General features: G+C 48.2%; 1 protein-coding gene across 1 annotated transcript in view; it reads left to right on the forward strand.

Moving 5' to 3' along the window:
- Positions 1 to 19,317, forward strand: part of sh2b3 (SH2B adaptor protein 3) — a 327,691-nt gene that overhangs the window by 174,495 nt on the left and 133,879 nt on the right. Inside the window, exon 2 of the mRNA XM_084323763.1 lies at positions 3,600 to 4,748. Within this exon, the coding sequence (XP_084179889.1) occupies positions 3,627 to 4,748 (1,122 nt within the window). The 5' untranslated portion in view covers positions 3,600 to 3,626. The remainder of the gene's footprint in view (positions 1 to 3,599; positions 4,749 to 19,317) is intronic.

Raw genomic sequence — 19,317 nt, forward strand, 5'->3', positions numbered from 1 at the left:
GCCGAGCTGTAGTCGATGAATAGCATTCTCACATAGTTCCCCTGCCTCTTGTCCAGGTGTGATGCTGCTGTGTGCAGCACATGGATATGGCGTCCTCCGTGGACCTGTTGGGGCGGTATGCAAATTGCAGGGGTCCATGTTGATGGGGAGGGAGGAGCAGATGTAGCCCTTTACTAGCTTCTCAAAGCACTTCATGGCTATGGAGGTGAGAGCTACAGGGCGGTAGTCGTTGAGGCAAGCAGGCTTGGATTTTTTGGGTACAGGGATAATAGTGGACTTCTTCAGGCAGGTGGGGATGACAGCCTGTTCTAAGGACAGGTTAAATATGTCAGTGAATACTGGGGCCAGTTGGTCGGCACAGACTTTTAGGACGCGGCCGGGGATGCCGTCCGGACCTGCTGCCTTCCTGATATTCACTTTTTTAAAGGTCCGCCTCACCTCATGCTCTGTTACCCTGAACACTGCGCCTCCATCAGCAGCCGACCCCCCCCCCCCCATTGCCGAGGCTTGTGAGCTGGTGTTGTTATTACCAGCATCAAACCTCGCATAGAAGGTATTGAGGTCGTTTGCTAAGGAGATGTCATTGTTCAGTTTGAGGGAGGCGCCTTTGTAGTCTGTCATCGTTTTGAGTTTGAAGACAGACTAGACTACAATATGATGCGGGGGTGGTGAGTTGAAACAGTGTGTGTGAATGAATGAAAACTTTATTTAACAGATTGCAGAATGGGTACAGTACGGCTCAATACACACAATTGTTAAGGGGATGCAGACCAGAGAAAGACGTTTGTCTTGTTTACATCAGGGTCCCCCATTGTGTGTGTGTGTGTGTGTGTCCCAACCGACCCCACTTCTATGTTTCAATAAATTATTTGCATTTAAAACTATTAACACTGACTCATTCCTTCAGTCCACTCAAAATTATGCTAATATTCCTTATGTTGTTTATGATATTAATTTAAAATAGCATATGAGAGTATCATAGTAATAATAACACATGGCGATATACTAAATGACAGCCAAACATGGCACTGCAACTAAATAACACAAATACAATAGGCACATTTGTGACTGTTACAAATATAACACGTTTTATACTTGTGCTACAAGATTTTGGCCTGTGCTACAAAACTATCAACCTCTGTAGCACCAGTGCTATGTGCAAAAAAGTTAACGTACAGCCCTGTCTCAGACACACACTCTCTTGAGTGATGAGATGAGAGAAATGTCCTAACCATACTTCCTCAATCAGGCCTCATTCATTGTCCGTCTGTTAGATGATGATGTCATTCATACTGTTAGCTGGTCATTCTGCAGCAGTGTCAGCAGGATATCAATTGATTAGATATGCTCTCTCTCCCCCCTCTCTCTCTTTCTCCCCCCTCACTCTTCTCCCCCTTTATCTGTCTCCCCCTCTCCCCCTCTCTCTCTTCTCCCCCCATCTCTCTCTCTTCTCCCTCTCTTCTCCCCCCACCTCTCTTCTCTTTTCTCGCTCTCTCTCTCTTCTCTATCCCCCCCTCTCTCTCCTTCTCCCGCCCTCTCTCTCTTCTCCCCCCCTCTCTCTTCTCCCCCCTCTCTCTATCCCCCCCTCTCTCTCCCTTCTCCCACCTCTCTCTCTTCTCCCCCCTATCTCTTCTCCCCCTCTCTCTGTCTCCCCCTCTCCCCCCCTCTCTCTCTCTCTCTCTCCCCCCCTCTCTCTCTTCTCCCTCTCTTCTCCCCCCTCTCTTCTCTTTTCTCGCTCTCTCTCTCTTCTCCCCCCTCTCTCTCTTCTCCCCCCTCTCTCTTTCTTTATCTCTCTTCTCCCTCTCTCTCTCTCTCTCTTTCTCTCTCCTCCCCCCTCTCCCTCTCTTCTCCCCCCCCTCTCTCTTCTCCCCCTCTCTCTCTCTTCTCCCCCCTCTCTCTCTCTCCTGCTTTATCGCTCTCCTGCTGCCTCTATCTGCTTAATGAAATGTATGTACACATCACACACACACACACACACATCTGATTTCACATAACCAAACTCACATGCACTTCCTCACACATGTGACCCCCCCCCCACACACACACACACACACCACACACCACACACTAGGGGTGGGAACAGTGTTGGGAAAGTTCACTTTCCACATGAACTAGTTCAGTTCACAAATGTTAAAATTAACTAGTTTAGTTCATAATTCAAAATTTTTTACTAAAGTTCATGGTTTCAAAAATGAACTAGTTTATAGTGTGACAGGTCTCCTCCCCCCTCCCATGGATATGTGAAGGATGGGAGATACTTCTGCCACGGAAGGAGTAGAGTCAATTAGGCAGCTGATTAGTACTGATAGAACACACCTGCGCGTCATTAGTCCACCCACATCTCACGTGCACACGCCCAGACCCACACACTACATAACCACTAGGTTAGAGAGGAGTGAGTTGAGCGGAGGTGAGGTTGGAGTTGTTGTTGTAATCATTTTCAGAAGTTCATTGAAAATTTTTCTTGGAAGAACCAATAAAATGTTAAAAACACGAGGAGGGAGGCGGCTGGGTGGCGCAGCGGATATTGCGCTCGTCACCAACGCAAGAGACACCGGGTTCAAATCCGGCTGTCGACGTTGCCTCCGGCCGTCATACTGGCTCAATTGGCAGAGCCAGCGGGTGGAAGTCGATGGGTGGTAGTCTGGTCGTTGTGGACAGCGACCCCTACAGGTCGGTTGGGGGACGCCTGCACAGCAGAGACAGGAAATGGCGGGGGCAGTGTGAGCCTCCCACACGTTACACCTCGCCAATGAGAGTCCGCGCTGGCAGGTGAAAAGAAGTGACAGGCTGCCTCCTCGTGTACCGGAGGGGACACGTGATGCAAGGCTTCTATCCTCCCTACGACCGACCTGTGGGGGGCATATGCGAGCAACGTTCAAGACAGGGGAGGGGAGAATTGGAAACAGCGAAATTGGGATGGGAGAAAAAATTTTAAATAAGGAGAAAAAGAAAAAAACACGAGGGGATTCATCACAACGTCTTGTTTTTCCGACCGTGAACAGTGTGAACCGTTACATCCTGATCTCCCGTTTAAGCTTCATGTCCGGTTTTATCGCCCGCCATGATTGTGTCCCGGTTCCATGTCATCACATTTGGCCGCAGTAAGATGGAGCTCGGATAAACGGGGGTCCTGGCCGTCCTCTGTATTCCAGTCGTCTGAAGGTCCTTCAAAATGGAGGACCTTGATGTAAACAAGACGAAAGTCTTTCTCTGGTCTGCATCCCCTTAACAATTGTTGTATTGAGCCGTACTGTATTGTACCCATTCTGAAATCTGTTAATAAAATGTTCAGTCAATCAACCTTCCTGCTCCTTCTCTCCCTGCGCTTTCTGGACACGGACTGCTCCACATTCCTTGATTTGTTCCTAATTATGTTTTCTCTCTCTCTCTCTCTCTCTCTCTCTCTCTCTCTCTCTCTCTCTCTCTCTCTCTCTCTCTCTCCTCTCTCTCTCTCTCTCTCTCTCTCTCTCTCTCTCTCTCTCTCTCTCTCTCTCTCTCTCTCTCTCTCTCTCTCTCTCTCTCTCTCTCTCTCTCCCCTCTCTCTTTATTGCTCTCCCTTTCTCTCTCTCCCTCTCTCTCTCCCCCTCCCCTCACAGTGATTCTCAGCCGGTCTGTTTACTGCAATGAATGGTAACACTATCCATCCAGCCAACACCACCACATCAGTCGGGGGAGGGGGAGGAGGGGGACCCCCGGGCGTGGCAGCGCCGCCCCCTAGAGGCTGGAGGGAGTTCTGCGAGCTGCACGCCATCGCCACGGCCCGGGAGCTAGCCGGCCACTACCGCAGCTTCGCCAGCGCGCGGCCCAATGTGCCGCCGCTGCCGCCGGAGACCTTCTCCAAGCACTTCACGCTCCTCTTCCAGCAGCACTTCTACTGCCAGGTGGACAAGGATGGCTCCTCCTCCGTCACCACAACGACCAGCGCTGCCACGCCTCCTCCTCCTCCTCCTCCCGTGAGTGCCCGGCTGCGCCTCACCTCCTTCTCCTCCGGGGCGCTGGACTACCGGGAGGCGGGAGGAGGAGGAGGAGGGGGAGCCGTCCTCTCCCCGCTGAAGGCGGAGCCGGCCGCCGTGGCCCGGGAGCAGGAGCGGCCCCTGCGCTGCGCGACGGGAGACCCCGTGGCGCTGCGGGGGGGCGGGAGCCGCGAGGAGGAGGAGGGGGAGGGGAGCGTGCGCTGTTCCTCCTCGTCAGCGGACTCGCTCCCCCCCGCCGCGCACGAGGTCACGCACTTCTCCGTCACGCAGATCAGAAGGAGTGTCAGGCGGCTGTTCCAGAAGAGGCCCGACCCCCCCTCCCCCCAGGACCCGTCTCCTAGCGACCGCTTGTCTCCTAGCGACCCCGGTCCCAATGGTGGCTCATCGGCGACCGACGGAGCGGGCGTGGCTGTCGAGGAGGTGACGCCCCTGTCCTCTTCGTCCCCTCTCACGTTCTCCTCCTCTCGCCTGAACTCCGGAGCCGCGCCCCCCCTGTCGCCGTTGGCGACAGCGGCCTCTCAATTACTGGATCGCTTCCGGCGGTTACGCAGCGGCAGCGTGCTGCGCCCGAGGAGGAGGAGGAGGTCGGAGGTCAGCAGCTGCTGCTGCAAGGAGGGCCAGCTGAGGTACCTGCTGGTGGACGACACCCTCTCCGACACGCAGCCTCGCTGGCAACGCTGCCGCCTGCTGGTGCGGAGGACCAGGGACCCGTCGGTAGGAGGCGGAGGCGGAGGGGAGAGGTACCAGCTGGAGCTTTATGATCCTCCAAAGGTAATAAAAACTTAAAACACACACACGCACGCTCACAGTTATGTGTTTCTCCCCATAAAGCACTCCTTCTCACACCTCTGCATGCACTTAACCCTTTCACTGCCACACTACAGAAGGTTAACCCTTACTATCACACTACCGACGGTAAGATAGTAAAGGGTTAACCTGCTGTAGTGTGGCAGTGAAAGGGTTAACCTGCTGTTGTGTGGCAGTTAAAACACACGCACAGCACAAACAGACACAAGCCGCTCACACATCAGTGCAGGGTGTGGTGGTGGGCAGGTTACACCGTCATTTACATGGTTATGAGTCGTGAGTTGTTGTTGTGGAAGTAAGACACTCGTGGAACCAACAACACACACTGTACTGTTATCAAGGATCTTACAGACAGACAGAACGAGCATACTAATAGACACACAATGAAAGAGTCAAATGAGTAAAACACTGTGATGGACAAACAATAACATCACTTAAGTTAAAAGGTTTCTGATTGGCTGAGAGGAGCAGTGTTAGACAGATCCCTGTAGCTCAGTCCTGGGGGGTTAGACAGGTCCCTGAGGGGTTAGACAGGTCCCTGTAGCTCAGTCCTGAGGGGTTAGACAGGTCCCTGCAGCTCAGTCCTGAGGGGTTAGACAGGTCCCTGTAGCTCAGTCCTGAGGGGTTAGACAGGTCCCTGTAGCTCAGTCCTGAGGGGTTAGACAGGTCCCTGTAGCTCAGTCCTGAGGGGTTAGACAGGTCCCTGTAGCTCAGTCCTGAGGGGTTAGACAGGTCCATGTAGCTCAGTCCTGAGGGGTTAGACAGGTCCCTGTAGCTCAGTCCTGAGGGGTTAGACAGGTCCCTGTAGCTCAGTCCTGAGGGGTTAGACAGGTCCCTGTAGCTCAGTCCTGAGGGGTTAGACAGGTCCCTGTAGCTCAGTCCTGAGGGGTTAGACAGGTCCATGTAGCTCAGTCCTGAGGGGTTAGACAGGTCCCTGTAGCTCAGTCCTGAGGGGTTAGACAGGTCCCTGTAGCTCAGTCCTGAGGGGTTAGACAGGTCCCTGTAGCTCAGTCCTGAGGGGTTAGACAGGTCCCTGTAGCTCAGTCCTGAGGGGTTAGACAGGTCCCTGTAGCTCAGTCCTGAGGGGTTAGACAGGTCCCTGAGGGGTTAGACAGGTCCCTGTAGCTCAGTCCCTCCACTGCTCCTCTGTCGAGGCCTGCTAACCTGTAGACCTGGCAGTGTGGTGGGGGGCAATTTACTGTGTACATGCTGCAAAAAGAGACTTTTTTTTAACCTATATTTTACCAGGTCAACGATCTCTTTTTCTAGCAAGACGATCAACCGGATGTTTATATGTTGTTGTCTCAGTTCGGGAAATCCTATTTCCTCATGTTGTGCTGGGCCTTCCTCATGTTGTGGTGGGCCTTCCTCATGTTGTGCTGGGCCTTCCTCATGTTGTGGTGGGCCTTCCTCATGTTGTGGTGGGCCTTCCTCATGTTGTGGTGGGCCTTCCTCATGTTGTGGTGGGCCTTCCTCATGTTGTGGTGGGCCTTCCTCATGTTGTGGTGGGCCGTCCTCATGTTGTGGTGGGCCTTCCTCATGTTGTGGTGGGCCTTCCTCATGTTGTGGTGGGCCGTCCTCATGTTGTGCTGCTACAGATGCATCGAGGGAAGCACTCGGTCTTGGTTGGACTACAGGCGCCATGCTGCTGCCGCTTCTTATCGGCCATATCTAGACAATATGTCGGCTGCAACTCTGTAACGACGCCGGCCATAACATTGCTGCGGTTACCCGTATAACTTGCCGAAATCCCTTAAAACGTATTGCTGAAAAAATTATTTCTTTAAGCCATTTTGAAGGGACGGTTTATGGTCTCAATTGACAATGAGAATGGACAGATAGCAATACTATAAAGTATAGATTTAGCTCTACAAACAGCCCCACGGACTGTGCAAGTCTATTATGATATGCTGGCCGTCTACAGTGATTTTAGACGCATCCAAATGGCCCCGAATGTGTTAATAACGGTGAGCTGACGTGTGGAATAACAACCCATCGCACCAGCTGTGTGTCAAACGTAGCCGAGTCATGAGTTCTTACTGAGTTGTGTAGGGCTGTCTTAAATACTTCGAAACTTGGAAGCTTCGTTCGATGGGCATGGGATTCGAATATGAAAAGAAATTTTTTATATATAAAACAATAAAATGTTTTTTTATGTGTGTGCAAAATCAACTCTGCCTCTCTTTGTTAATTACAACAAGCAATGCTGTTTGTTATTTAAGATGAGGTCGGACTCGGCACTGACAGATTTGTGTTCATTGTGCTGCTTTTATGAAGCCTCAAATGACGGCTTACAATATTTCATGAAAGCAAAGTGTTTCGTTTGTCTAAGATTTAAAAAGGTTTAAACTTTACAGCACTGACAAAGTTGAACAAAGTGCTGTACAAGTCCCACAACATATAAAAAAAAATGTTAAAAAAAAAATTTGTATCCACTTTTTCTCCCCATTTTTCTATTTTTCTCCCATCCCAATTTCGTATTTCCAATTCTTCCCTCCCCTGTCTTGAACGTTGCTAGACTATGCCTCCCACTGGTCGGCTGTAGTGAGGATTTTTATTTTATTTTTTATTTTATTACGGATCCCCATTAGCTGGTGCCATGGCAACAGAAGCCTTGCATCACGTGTCCCCTCCGGTACACGAGGAGGCAGCTGTCGCATCTTTTCACCGCAGCAGCTCGAACTCTCAGTGGCGAGGAGTAACGCGTGGGAGGCTCACGCTGCCCCCGATACTTCCTGTTTCCGCCGCACCGGTGTCACCCAACCGACCTGTAGAAGTCGCTGTCCACAACGTCCAATCCCCACCCACCGGCTTTCCCACCCTCTAACACTTGCCAATTGTGTTAGTATGACGGCCGGCCAAGCCGGTAGCAACGCCGAGAGCTGGGCTCGATACCAGCATATCCTGCGTTAGTGGCGAGCGCCTTGCCCACTGCGCCGCTCAGCCGCCATAATAAAAAAAATATTTATAATTTTTTATAATTTTTTATCTCGAAGCTTCGAATTAAAATCGAATCTCGGCCTGGAAGCTTCGAATTCCAAAAAAAATTAGAAGGTCAGCCCTACGGAGTTGTGATTTACGCAATAAAATAAAACCACAGAGATAAGTTACAACGTAACTCTATGTAACAACTCAATAGTTATAGTTACACATGTCCTATACTGGGTAGGTGATAAGTTACAATGTAACTCTAAGCAGTGAGGTCTACAGCGTTCAGGTCGTTCAGCCTGCAGCTCGTTCAGCCTGCACAATAATGCTGTATATACCATATATATATATTTATTCTCATTGCATATATATCTATCCACACCTGTCTGTATTTACCTGCACATAGTCCTTTACTATATCTATATAATGTACACATCCTACTCTTACTAGTTACGCTGCTGGCCAGTATGACTTACTACCATAGTGTCTTTATACCTGTATCACTGTATTAATACTACAACTCTGTACATACATCTGATTAGCACTATTAGTAGTAGGGCTGGGCGATATGACCAAAAATTTTATCGCGATAAAATTATAAAATTATTTTCATATAACTCGATATCGATAATTATCGTCGATATAATGTCTGTCATGTTTAATTAACTTATTATGCCGGGCGCCGATACGCGGGCTGACTTGTTTTGCTGCTGTGAATGTCTCGAGAGTCGAGTTGATGTCGTCATCAGTCCGCGCACGTTAGCAGTTAGCCAAAGCAAGTGGAGTATCTCAAGCGGAGTATCTCATGACTCAAAAATGACCCTAAAATACTCTGTTCCGCCCAATTCATTGCAACGACGTCCACCGTATACCCCACACTACTATAACAGTTACCCTCAGAATTCAAAACACACACCAACTCGGCAGGTAACCTGTGAAATAGCGCCGTGCAAGCTAATTAGCCATAGCCAGCCTCGTTTCCGAGCGGAGTATTTCATGACAATGTACTAAAAAATGACCCTAAAATACTCTGTTCCGCCCAATTCATTGCAACGACGTCCACCGTATACCCCACACTACTATAACAGTTACCCTCAGAATTCAAAACACACACCAACTCGGCAGGTAACCTGTGAAATAGCGCCGTGCAAGCTAATTAGCCATAGCCAGCCTTGTTTACCGAGTCCTACCTCCGCGCCTCCTTCCGGGTCTCCTTCCGCTATCGGCCATCTCCTTCACCGATTGGTTGTTAGTGCGTGTGCTCATATCCAAGCTTGGAAAATCGATATATCGAAACTTTGCGACCACGTTTCATGTTTATTTCGAGGAAATAATTTATCGTGATAGTTATCGTTATCGTTTTATCGCCCAGCCCTAATTAGTAGTACTTATTTATATATTTTATACCCAGTTTAATCACCTGTACATTTTATATTGCTGTTGCACTTTACGTATCCACTGCCTGCGTGTCTTAACGTCTAAACCTAGACCGCCCACACGCTTGTCTACAGACCTCTTAACTCTAGCAGTGGAAAACGTTTTTTATTATAATATATATATATATATTTTTTTTTTACTTTGCTAGATTTTACTCCAATGAAGCCATTCCACACAGTTTCAGAAGTCTCTAGATATCCATCAGATATTCTCACACATTTACATTTTACATTTTGTCATTTAGCTGACACTTTTATCCCAAGCAACTTACAAGTTTTGTACAACAAGTCAACAGGAAGGGTACAACTCAGCTGAGTAACAATGTTCATCAAAGTGTTGAGTGCTACAGTGTAGGTTAGTATATTAGGTGCATGACAGTAAGGTTAGTTAGGGTTAGATTATCTTTTTTTTCCTTTTCTTTTTTCATTTCAGATATTGATTGAAGAAGTGTGTCTTTAGTCGACGAAAGATTGGATGGGTTTCGGCTGTCCTAACTGTGGTGGGAAGTTCATTCCACCATTGTGGGGCAAGGACTGAGAATAGGCGGCTTCTCTTTGATGACCCTCCCGGAGCTCGGATAGTAGTAGGTCTGAAGCGGCCAGAAGATGCAGAGTGTAGGGGTCTTGAGGGTGTGTATTTAGAGACCATTGACCGGGGGTAGGTGGTCGGAAGTTGTCGGAAGGCCAGCAAGCAGTGCGTTGCAGTAGTCGAGGCGGGAGATGACTGTTGATTGGACGAGGAGTTGGGTGGCTTCTTTTGTCAGGAAGGGGCGGATCCTTCTGACGTTGCTCAGGAGGAATCTGCAGGTTCTGGTTGTCGCTGTGATGTGAGGAGAGAAGTTCAACTGGTCGTCAAGGACAACACCAAGGTTCTTGGTGGTCGGTGTCGCGGCCACAGCTACATTCTCGACTGTGATGGAAAGGTCGGTCAGGGGGGAGGATTTGGCCGGCAGGTTTAGTTTGAGGTGGTTGGTCGTCATCCAGGCGGAGATGTTGGACAGACAGGCTGAGATCCGCTCAGAGACGTGGATATCTGAGGGAGGAGAGGAATAGTTGAGTATCATCGGCATAGCAATGACAGGAGAAGGCATGAGACATGATAATGTTACCCAGAGATTTAGTGTAGAGGGAGAAGAGAAGGGGAGGACCGAGCCCTGGGGGACACCCGTCCACAGGGGGCGGGGGGCCGTCAGGGTCCCTCTCCATGACACTTGGTAGGAGCGGTCATGGCAGTATGATGTCAGCCATGTCAGCGCAGAGCCAGCCACTCCCATTCCTGCAAGGGACGCAAGGAGGATCTGATGGTTGACTGTGTTGAAGGCTGCAGACAGGTCTAGGAGAATCAGGACAGAGAGGAGAGGCCTTTCGCTTTTGCTAATGTAAAAATTGGCTGGGGGGCCCATTATAAATGAAAATATATCATATCATATGGACCACCAGTTGTGTGTGTGTGTGTGTGTGTGTGTGTGTGTGTGTGTGTGTGTGTGTGTGTGTGTGTGTGTGTGTGTGTGTGTGTGTGTGTGTGTGTGTGTGTGTGTGTGTGTGTGTGTGTGTGTGTGTGTGTGTGTGTGTGTGTGTGTGTGTGTGTTTTTATGTGTGTGTTTATGTGTAAATGGTTGCATTTATATAGCAGCTTTTATCCAAAGCGCTTTACAATTTGTTTATCTCACATTTGACCCATTTACTCACACATTCTCACACCGATTGCGGACACTTCGACACGCTGCCCAGGAGGAGCGTGCGCGCGTGCGTGTGTGTGGCTTAATTAAACGACCGGTGTGCGTGTGTGTGGCTTAATTAAACGACCGGTGTGTGTGTGTGTGGCTTAATTAAACGACCGGTGTGTGTGTGTTTGGCTTAATTAAACAACCTGTGTGTGTGAGCTTGTTGTGTTTTATATTAGTGTTTTATATTTAGCAGACTTAACCAAGTGTGTGAGGTAATTCAGAGAGAGAGAGAGAGAGAGAGAGAGAGAGAGAGAGAGAGAGAGAGAGAGAGAGAGAGAGAAAGAAAGAGAGAGATAGAGAGAGAGAGAGAGAGAGAGAGAGAGAGAGAGAGAGAGAGAGAGAGAGAGAGAGAGAGAGAGAGGAGAGGAGAGGGAGACACACAGAGAGAGGGGCTTGTGTGTTTGAAGTGATATGACCCTGCTTGATTGCAATGATGTTTTAGTTAACAAACTGCATTTCTTCTCTCGCTCTCATGGCTGCATATACTGTGTGTGTGTGTGTGTGTGTGCGTGTGTGTGTGTGTGTGCGTGTGTGTGTGTGTGTGCGTGTGTGTGCGCGTGTGTGCGTGTGTGTGTGTGTGGAATCTTGGCAGGGTTAAGAGTAAAGGCCCAGAGAATACCCTTAAAAGGAAACACAGCTGTTGAGTAGCATGCGCACACACACACACACACACACACACACACACACACACACACACACACTTGAACATACGCACACACATGCACAAAAACAGTTAAGCATACGTTCTTGCTCATGCACACACACACAAACACACACACTTGAACATACACACACACATGCACAAAAACAGTTAAGCATACATACAAGAGATACAAGATACAAGAGTTCTATTTGTCACGGCATACAGGTATACAGTGAAATGCGGGGGGTCTTGCCCGCAACGATGATGTGCATAATACAATAGTAATAATATATAATAAGAATCCAACCAATAGAGCGACATTGTGCAATAAAGAAGTAATCAAAGTAGGGCATATCGGTATCTGTACATGAGTTATTTACAGAGCATGGTAGGACATGCTAGGTCCTGTGGTAGTGCAGTACACTGTTAGCTACGGATGAGGCACTGGGTCTTTATGTACACTGCTATACAATGCTATACTATACAATCTCAAGTTATGCTATACTATTCTTAAAGTGACCTTCCTTCTGTAAAGTGTCCATAAGTGTGAGCGTGTGCAGCATGAGTGTGTGTGTGCTCATGTTAAAGTGGCTGCTAGTGTGTGAGCGTGTACAGTGTGTGTGTTGTGTGTGTGCTCATGTGTGCTTGTGCGTGGAGAGTTCAGTGTTCAAGGCTCTGATGGCCTGGCTGGAGGAAGAAGCTGAGCCGAAGTCTCTCTGTCCTCGTTACTGGTGTTCGCAGACGTTTGCCTGACCGCAGCAGCATGAACAGGCTGTTATTGGGGTGGTGAGGGTCTTTCATTATCCTGCAGGCTCTGGATTTGCACCTCTTGTTGTATAGGACCTGCAGGGTTGGTTGTGCAATACCCGTGGTACGCTCGGCTGAGCGCACCACTCTCTGTAGGGCCTTCTTGTCCTGTGCCGTGCTGTTGCCATACCAGGCAGTGATGTTTGCAGTCAAGATGCTCTCTACAGCTCCGGAGTAGAAGGACTGGAGTATCTTCCCAGATACTCTGAACTTCCTTAACTGTCTCAGGTGGTAGAGGCGCTGCTTCGCCTTTTTTACGACTGAGTCTATGTGTGTTGTCCATGTCAGATCCTCTGAGATGTGGACCCCCAGGTACTTGCTCATGCACACACACACAAACACACACACTTGAACATGTGCACAGTCGCACACACATGCACAAAAACAGTTAAGCATACATACTTGCTCATGCACACACACACACACACACACACACACACACACACACACACACACACACACACACACATACACACACACACACACACACACACACACACACTTAAACATACGCACACACATGCACAAAAACAGTTAAGCATACGTACTTGCTCATGCACACACACACACACACACACACAATCTTGTTGGTTCTCATGTAGTGAATTCACAATGAAATTCCAACATAAAGAGTTATCTCTCTCTCTCTCTCTTTCTCTCTCTCCCTCTCTCTCTCCATAACTTACAGTTGTATAAACTTGCTTAGCTGCATAAAGTTGAATTGGCTGAGGTCACTGTGTGTCTTTGCACCATTTCCTTTTTCTGTACTTGGACCGAAGTTCCACGTGTGTGTGTGTGTGTGTGTGTGTGTGTGTGTGTGTGTGTGTGTGTGTGTGTGTGTGTGTGTGTGTGTGTGTGTGTGTGTGTGTGTGTGTGTGTGTGTGTGTGTGTGTGTGTGTGTGTGTGTGTGTGTGTGTGTGTGTGTGTGTGTGTGTGTGTGTGTGATGTGTGTGAGGTCATTCTGCAGAAGGAGGAAGCTGCCTCCAGGCTGATAGGGTGTGTGTGTGTGTGTGTGTGTGTGTGTGTGTGTGTGTGTGTGTGTGTGTGTGTGTGTGTGTGTGTGTGTGTGTGTGTGTGAAGCCTCCAGTGCAGCAGGCTTGTGCTCTGAAGGTGTGTGGTGCGTGCGTGTGTGTGTGTTACAGCTGTCCCCGAAGCCTGTTTTTGGGATTCGAACTTCGCCAGGGTTTTTCGAACCTGTGAGGTGTGTGTGTTCTCTCTGACTGTGTTCTCTCTGACTGTGTTCTCTGACTGTGTGTTCTCTCTGACTGTGTTCTCTCTGACTGTGTGTTCTCTCTGACTGTGTGTTCTCTCTGACTGTGTTCTCTGACTGTGTTCTCTCTGACTGTGTTCTCTCTGACTGTGTTCTCTCTGACTGTGTTCTCTCTGACTGTGTTCTCTCTGACTGTGTTCTCTGACTGTGTTCTCTCTGACTGTGTTCTCTCTGACTGTGTTCTCTCTGACTGTGTTCTCTCTGACTGTGTGTTCTCTCTGACTGTGTTCTCTGACTGTGTTCTCTGACTGTGTTCTCTCTGACTGTGTTCTCTCTGACTGTGTTCTCTCTGACTGTGTTCTCTCTGACTGTGTTCTCTCTGACTGTGTTCTCTCTGACTGTGTTCTCTCTGACTGTTCTCTCTGACTGTGTGTTCTCTCTGACTGTGTTCTCTCTGACTGTGTGTTCTCTCTGACTGTGTTCTCTGACTGTGTGTTCTCTCTGACTGTGATCTCTGACTGTGATCTCTGACTGTGTGTTCTCTGACTGTGTGTTCTCTCTGACTGTGTTCTCTCTGACTGTGTTCTCTGACTGTGTTCTCTGACTGTGTTCTCTCTGACTGTGTTCTCTCTGACTGTGTTCTCTCTGACTGTGTTCTCTGACTGTGTTCTCTCTGACTGTGTTCTCTGACTGTGTGTTCTCTCTGACTGTGTTCTCTCTGACTGTGTTCTCTGACTGTGTTCTCTCTGACTGTGTTCTCTCTGACTGTGTTCTCTCTGACTGTGTTCTCTCTGACTGTGTGTTCTCTCTGACTGTGTTCTCTCTGACTGTGTTCTCTCTGACTGTGTTCTATCTGACTGTGTTCTCTGACTGTGTTCTCTGACTGTGATCTCTGACTGTGTGTTCTCTCTGACTGTGTTCTCTGACTGTGTTCTCTCTGACTGTGTGTTCTCTCTGACTGTGTTCTCTGACTGTGTTCTCTCTGACTGTGTTCTCTGACTGTGTGTTCTCTGACTGTGTTCTCTGACTGTGTGTTCTCTGACTGTGTTCTCTCTGACTGTGTTCTCTCTGACTGTGTTCTCTCTGACTGTGTTCTCTCTGACTGTGTTCTCTGACTGTGTTCTCTGACTGTGTGTTCTCTCTGACTGTGTGTTCTCTCTGACTGTATGTTCTCTCTGACTGTGTTCTCTGACTGTGTTCTCTGACTGTGTTCTCTCTGACTGTGTTCTCTGACTGTGTTCTCTCTGACTGTGTTCTCTGACTGTGTTCTCTCTGACTGTGTTCTCTGACTGTGTTCTCTCTGACTGTGTTCTCTGACTGTGTCTTCTCTCTGACTGTGTTCTCTCTGACTGTGTTCTCTGACTGTGTTCTCTCTGACTGTGTTCTCTCTGACTGTGTGTTCTCTCTGACTGTGTTCTCTGACTGTATGTTCTCTCTGACTGTGTTCTCTGACTGTGTGTTCTCTCTGACTGTGTTCTCTGACTGTGTGTTCTCTCTGACTGTGTGTTCTCTCTGACTGTGTTCTCTGACTGTGTTCTCTCTGACTGTGTGTTCTCTCTGACTGTGTTCTCTGACTGTGTGTTCTCTCTGACTGTGTTCTCTCTGACTGTGTGTTCTCTCTGACTGTGTTCTCTGACTGTGTGTTCTCTCTGACTGTGTTCTCTGACTGTGTGTTCTCTCTGACTGTGTGTTCTCTCTGACTGTGTGTTCTCTGACTGTGTTCTCTCTGACTGTGTTCTCTGACTGTGTTCTCTCTGACTGTGTTCTCTCTGACTGTGTTCTCTGACTGTGTTCTCTGACTGTGTGTTCTCTGACTGTGTGTTCTCTCTGACTGTGTTCTCTGACTGTGTTCTCTCTGACTGTGTTCTCTGACTGTGTTCTCTCTGACTGTGTTCTCTGACTGTGTTCTCTCTGACTGTGTTCTCTGACTGTGTTCTCTCTGACTGTGTTCTCTCTGACTGTGTTCTCTCTGACTGTGTTCTCTGACTGTGTTCTCTCTGACTGTGTTATCTGACTGTGTGTTCTCTGACTGTGTTCTCTGACTGTGTTCTCTCTGACTGTGTTCTCTGACTGTGTGTTCTCTGACTGTGTTCTCTGACTGTGTGTTCTCTCTGACTGTGTTCTCTCTGACTGTGTTCTCTCTGACTGTGTTCTCTGACTGTGTTCTCTCTGACTGTGTTCTCTGACTGTGTGTTCTCTGACTGTGTTCTCTCTGACTGTGTTCTCTCTGACTGTGTTCTCTGACTGTGTTCTCTCTGACTGTGTGTTCTCTCTGACTGTGTTCTCTGATTGTGTGTTCTCTCTGACTGTGTTCTCTGATTGTGTTCTCTCTGACTGTGTTCTCTGATTGTGTTCTCTCTGACTGTGTTCTCTCTGACTGTGTTCTCTCTGACTGTGTTCTCTGACTGTGTTCTCTGACTGTGTTCTCTCTGACTGTGTTCTCTCTGACTGTATGTTCTCTCTGACTGTGTTCTCTCTGACTGTGTTCTCTGACTGTGTGTTCTCTCTGACTGTGTTCTCTCTGACTGTGTTCTCTGACTGTGTTCTCTCTGACTGTGTTCTCTCTGACTGTGTTCTCTGACTGTTCTCTGACTGTGTTCTCTCTGACTGTGTTCTCTGACTGTGTGTTCTCTCTGACTGTGTTCTCTCTGACTGTGTTCTCTGACTGTGTGTTCTCTCTGACTGTGTTCTCTCTGACTGTGTTCTCTGACTGTGTTCTCTCTGACTGTGTTCTCTCTGACTGTGTTCTCTGACTGTGTTCTCTCTGACTGTGTTCTCTCTGACTGTGTGTTCTCTCTGACTGTGTGTTCTCTCTGACTGTGTTCTCTGACTGTGTTCTCTCTGACTGTGTGTTCTCTCTGACTGTGTGTTCTCTCTGACTGTGTTCTCTCTGACTGTGTTCTCTCTGACTGTGTGTTCTCTCTGACTGTATGTTCTCTCTGACTGTGTTCTCTGACTGTGTTCTCTCTGACTGTGTGTTCTCTCTGACTGTGTTCTCTCTGACTGTGTTCTCTCTGACTGTGTTCTCTGACTGTGTTCTCTCTGACTGTGTTCTCTCTGACTGTGTTCTCTCTGACTGTGTTCTCTCTGACTGTATGTTCTCTCTGACTGTGTTCTCTCTGACTGTATGTTCTCTCTGACTGTGTTCTCTCTGACTGTGTTCTCTCTGACTGTGTTCTCTGACTGTGTTCTCTGACTGTATGTTCTCTCTGACTGTGTGTTCTCTCTGACTGTGTTCTCTCTGACTGTGTTCTCTCTGACTGTGTGTTCTCTCTGACTGTGTTCTCTCTGACTGTGTTCTCTCTGACTGTGTTCTCTCTGACTGTGTTCTCTCTGACTGTGTTCTCTGACTGTGTTCTCTCTGACTGTGTTCTCTGACTGTGTTCTCTCTGACTGTGTTCTCTCTGACTGTGTGTTCTCTCTGACTGTGTTCTCTGACTGTGTTCTCTCTGACTGTGTTCTCTCTGACTGTGTTCTCTCTGACTGTGTTCTCTCTGACTGTGTTCTCTGACTCTGTGTTCTCTCTGACTGTGTTCTCTCTGACTGTGTGTTCTCTCTGACTGTGTTCTCTCTGACTGTTCTCTCTGACTGTGTTCTCTGACTGTGTGTTCTCTCTGACTCTGTGTTCTCTCTGACTGTGTTCTCTCTGACTGTGTTCTCTGACTGTGTTCTCTGACTGTGTTCTCTGACTGTGTGTTCTCTCTGACTGTGTTCTCTGACTGTGTGTTCTTTCTGACTGTGTTCTCTGACTGTGTTCTCTGACTGTGTTCTCTGACTGTGTGTTCTCTCTGACTGTGTTCTCTGACTGTGTGTTCTTTCTGACTGTGTTCTCTGACTGTGTGTTCTCTCTGACTCTGTGTTCTCTGACTGTGTTCTCTGACTGTGTTCTCTGACTGTGTTCTCTCTGACTGTGTTCTCTCTGACTGTGCTCTCTGACTGTGTTCTCTCTGACTGTGTTCTCTGACTGTGTTCTCTGACTGTGTGTTCTCTCTGACTGTGTTCTCTGACTGTGTTCTCTCTGACTGTGTTCTCTCTGACTGTGTTCTCTCTGACTGTTCTCTCTGACTGTGTTCTCTCTGACTGTGTTCTCTCTGACTGTGTTCTCTCTGACTGTGTTCTCTCTGACTGTGTTCTCTCTGACTGTGTGTTCTCTGACTGTGTTCTCTCTGACTGTGTTCTCTCTGACTGTGTTCTCTCTGACTGTGTTCTCTGACTGTGTTCTCTGACTGTGTTCTCTCTGACTGTGTTCTCTCTGACTGTGTTCTCTCTGACTGTGTTCTCTCTGACTGTGTTCTCTCTGACTGTGTTCTCTCTGACTGTGTTCTCTCTGACTGTGTTCTCTCTGACTGTGTTCTCTCTGACTGTGTTCTCTGACTGTGTGTTCTCTCTGACTGTGTTCTCTCTGACTGTGTTCTCTCTGACTGTGTTCTCTCTGACTGTGTTCTCTCTGACTGTGTTCTCTCTGACTCTGTGTTCTCTCTGACTGTGTTCTCTCTGACTGTATGTTCTCTCTGACTGTGTTCTCTCTGACTGTGTGTTCTCTCTGACTGTGTTCTCTGACTGTGTTCTCTGACTGTGTTCTCTGACTGTGTGTTCTCTCTGACTGTGTTCTCTGACTGTGTGTTCTCTCTGACTGTGTTCTCTGACTGTGTGTTCTCTCTGACTGTGTGTTCTCTCTGACTGTGTTCTCTCTGACTGTGTGTTCTCTCTGACTGTGTTCTCTCTGACTGTGTTCTCTCTGACTGTGTTCTCTGACTGTGTTCTCTCTGACTGTGTTCTCTGACTGTATGTTCTCTCTGACTGTGTTCTCTGACTGTGTTCTCTGACTGTGTTCTCTGACTGTGTTCTCTCTGACTGTGTTCTCTCTGACTGTGTTCTCTGACTGTGTTCTCTCTGACTGTGTTCTCTGACTGTGTGTTCTCTCTGACTGTGTTCTCTGACTGTATGTTCTCTCTGACTGTGTTCTCTGACTGTGTTCTCTGACTGTGTTCTCTGACTGTGTTCTCTCTGACTGTGTTCTCTCTGACTGTGTTCTCTGACTGTGTTCTCTGACTGTGTTCTCTCTGACTGTGTTCTCTGACTGTATGTTCTCTCTGACTGTGTTCTCTGACTGTGTTCTCTGACTGTGTTCTCTGACTGTGTTCTCTCTGACTGTGTTCTCTCTGACTGTGTTCTCTGACTGTGTTCTCTGACTGTGTTCTCTCTGACTGTGTTCTCTGACTGTGTGTTCTCTCTGACTGTGTTCTCTGACTGTGTGTTCTCTCTGACTGTGTTCTCTGACTGTGTGTTCTCTGACTGTGTGTTCTCTGACTGTGTTCTCTGACTGTGTTCTCTGACTGTGTTCTCTCTGACTGTGTTCTCTGACTGTGTGTTCTCTCTGACTGTGTTCTCTGACTGTGTGTTCTCTCTGACTGTGTTCTCTGACTGTGTTCTCTGACTGTGTGTTCTCTCTGACTGTGTTCTCTGACTGTGTTCTCTGACTGTGTTCTCTCTGACTGTGTTCTCTCTGACTGTGTTCTCTCTGACTGTGTTCTCTGACTGTGTTCTCTCTGACTGTATGTTCTCTCTGACTGTGTTCTCTGACTGTGTTCTCTGACTGTATGTTCTCTCTGACTGTGTTCTCTCTGACTGTGTGTTCTCTCTGACTGTGTGTTCTCTCTGACTGTGTTCTCTCTGACTGTGTTCTCTCTGACTGTGTGTTCTCTCTGACTGTGTTCTCTCTGACTGTGTTCTCTCTGACTGTGTGTTCTCTGACTGTGTGTTCTCTCTGACTGTGTTCTCT

This window comes from Notolepis coatsorum (assembly GCF_963971535.1).
Source record: "Notolepis coatsorum genome assembly, chromosome: 10".
NCBI lineage: Eukaryota > Metazoa > Chordata > Actinopteri > Aulopiformes > Paralepididae > Notolepis > Notolepis coatsorum.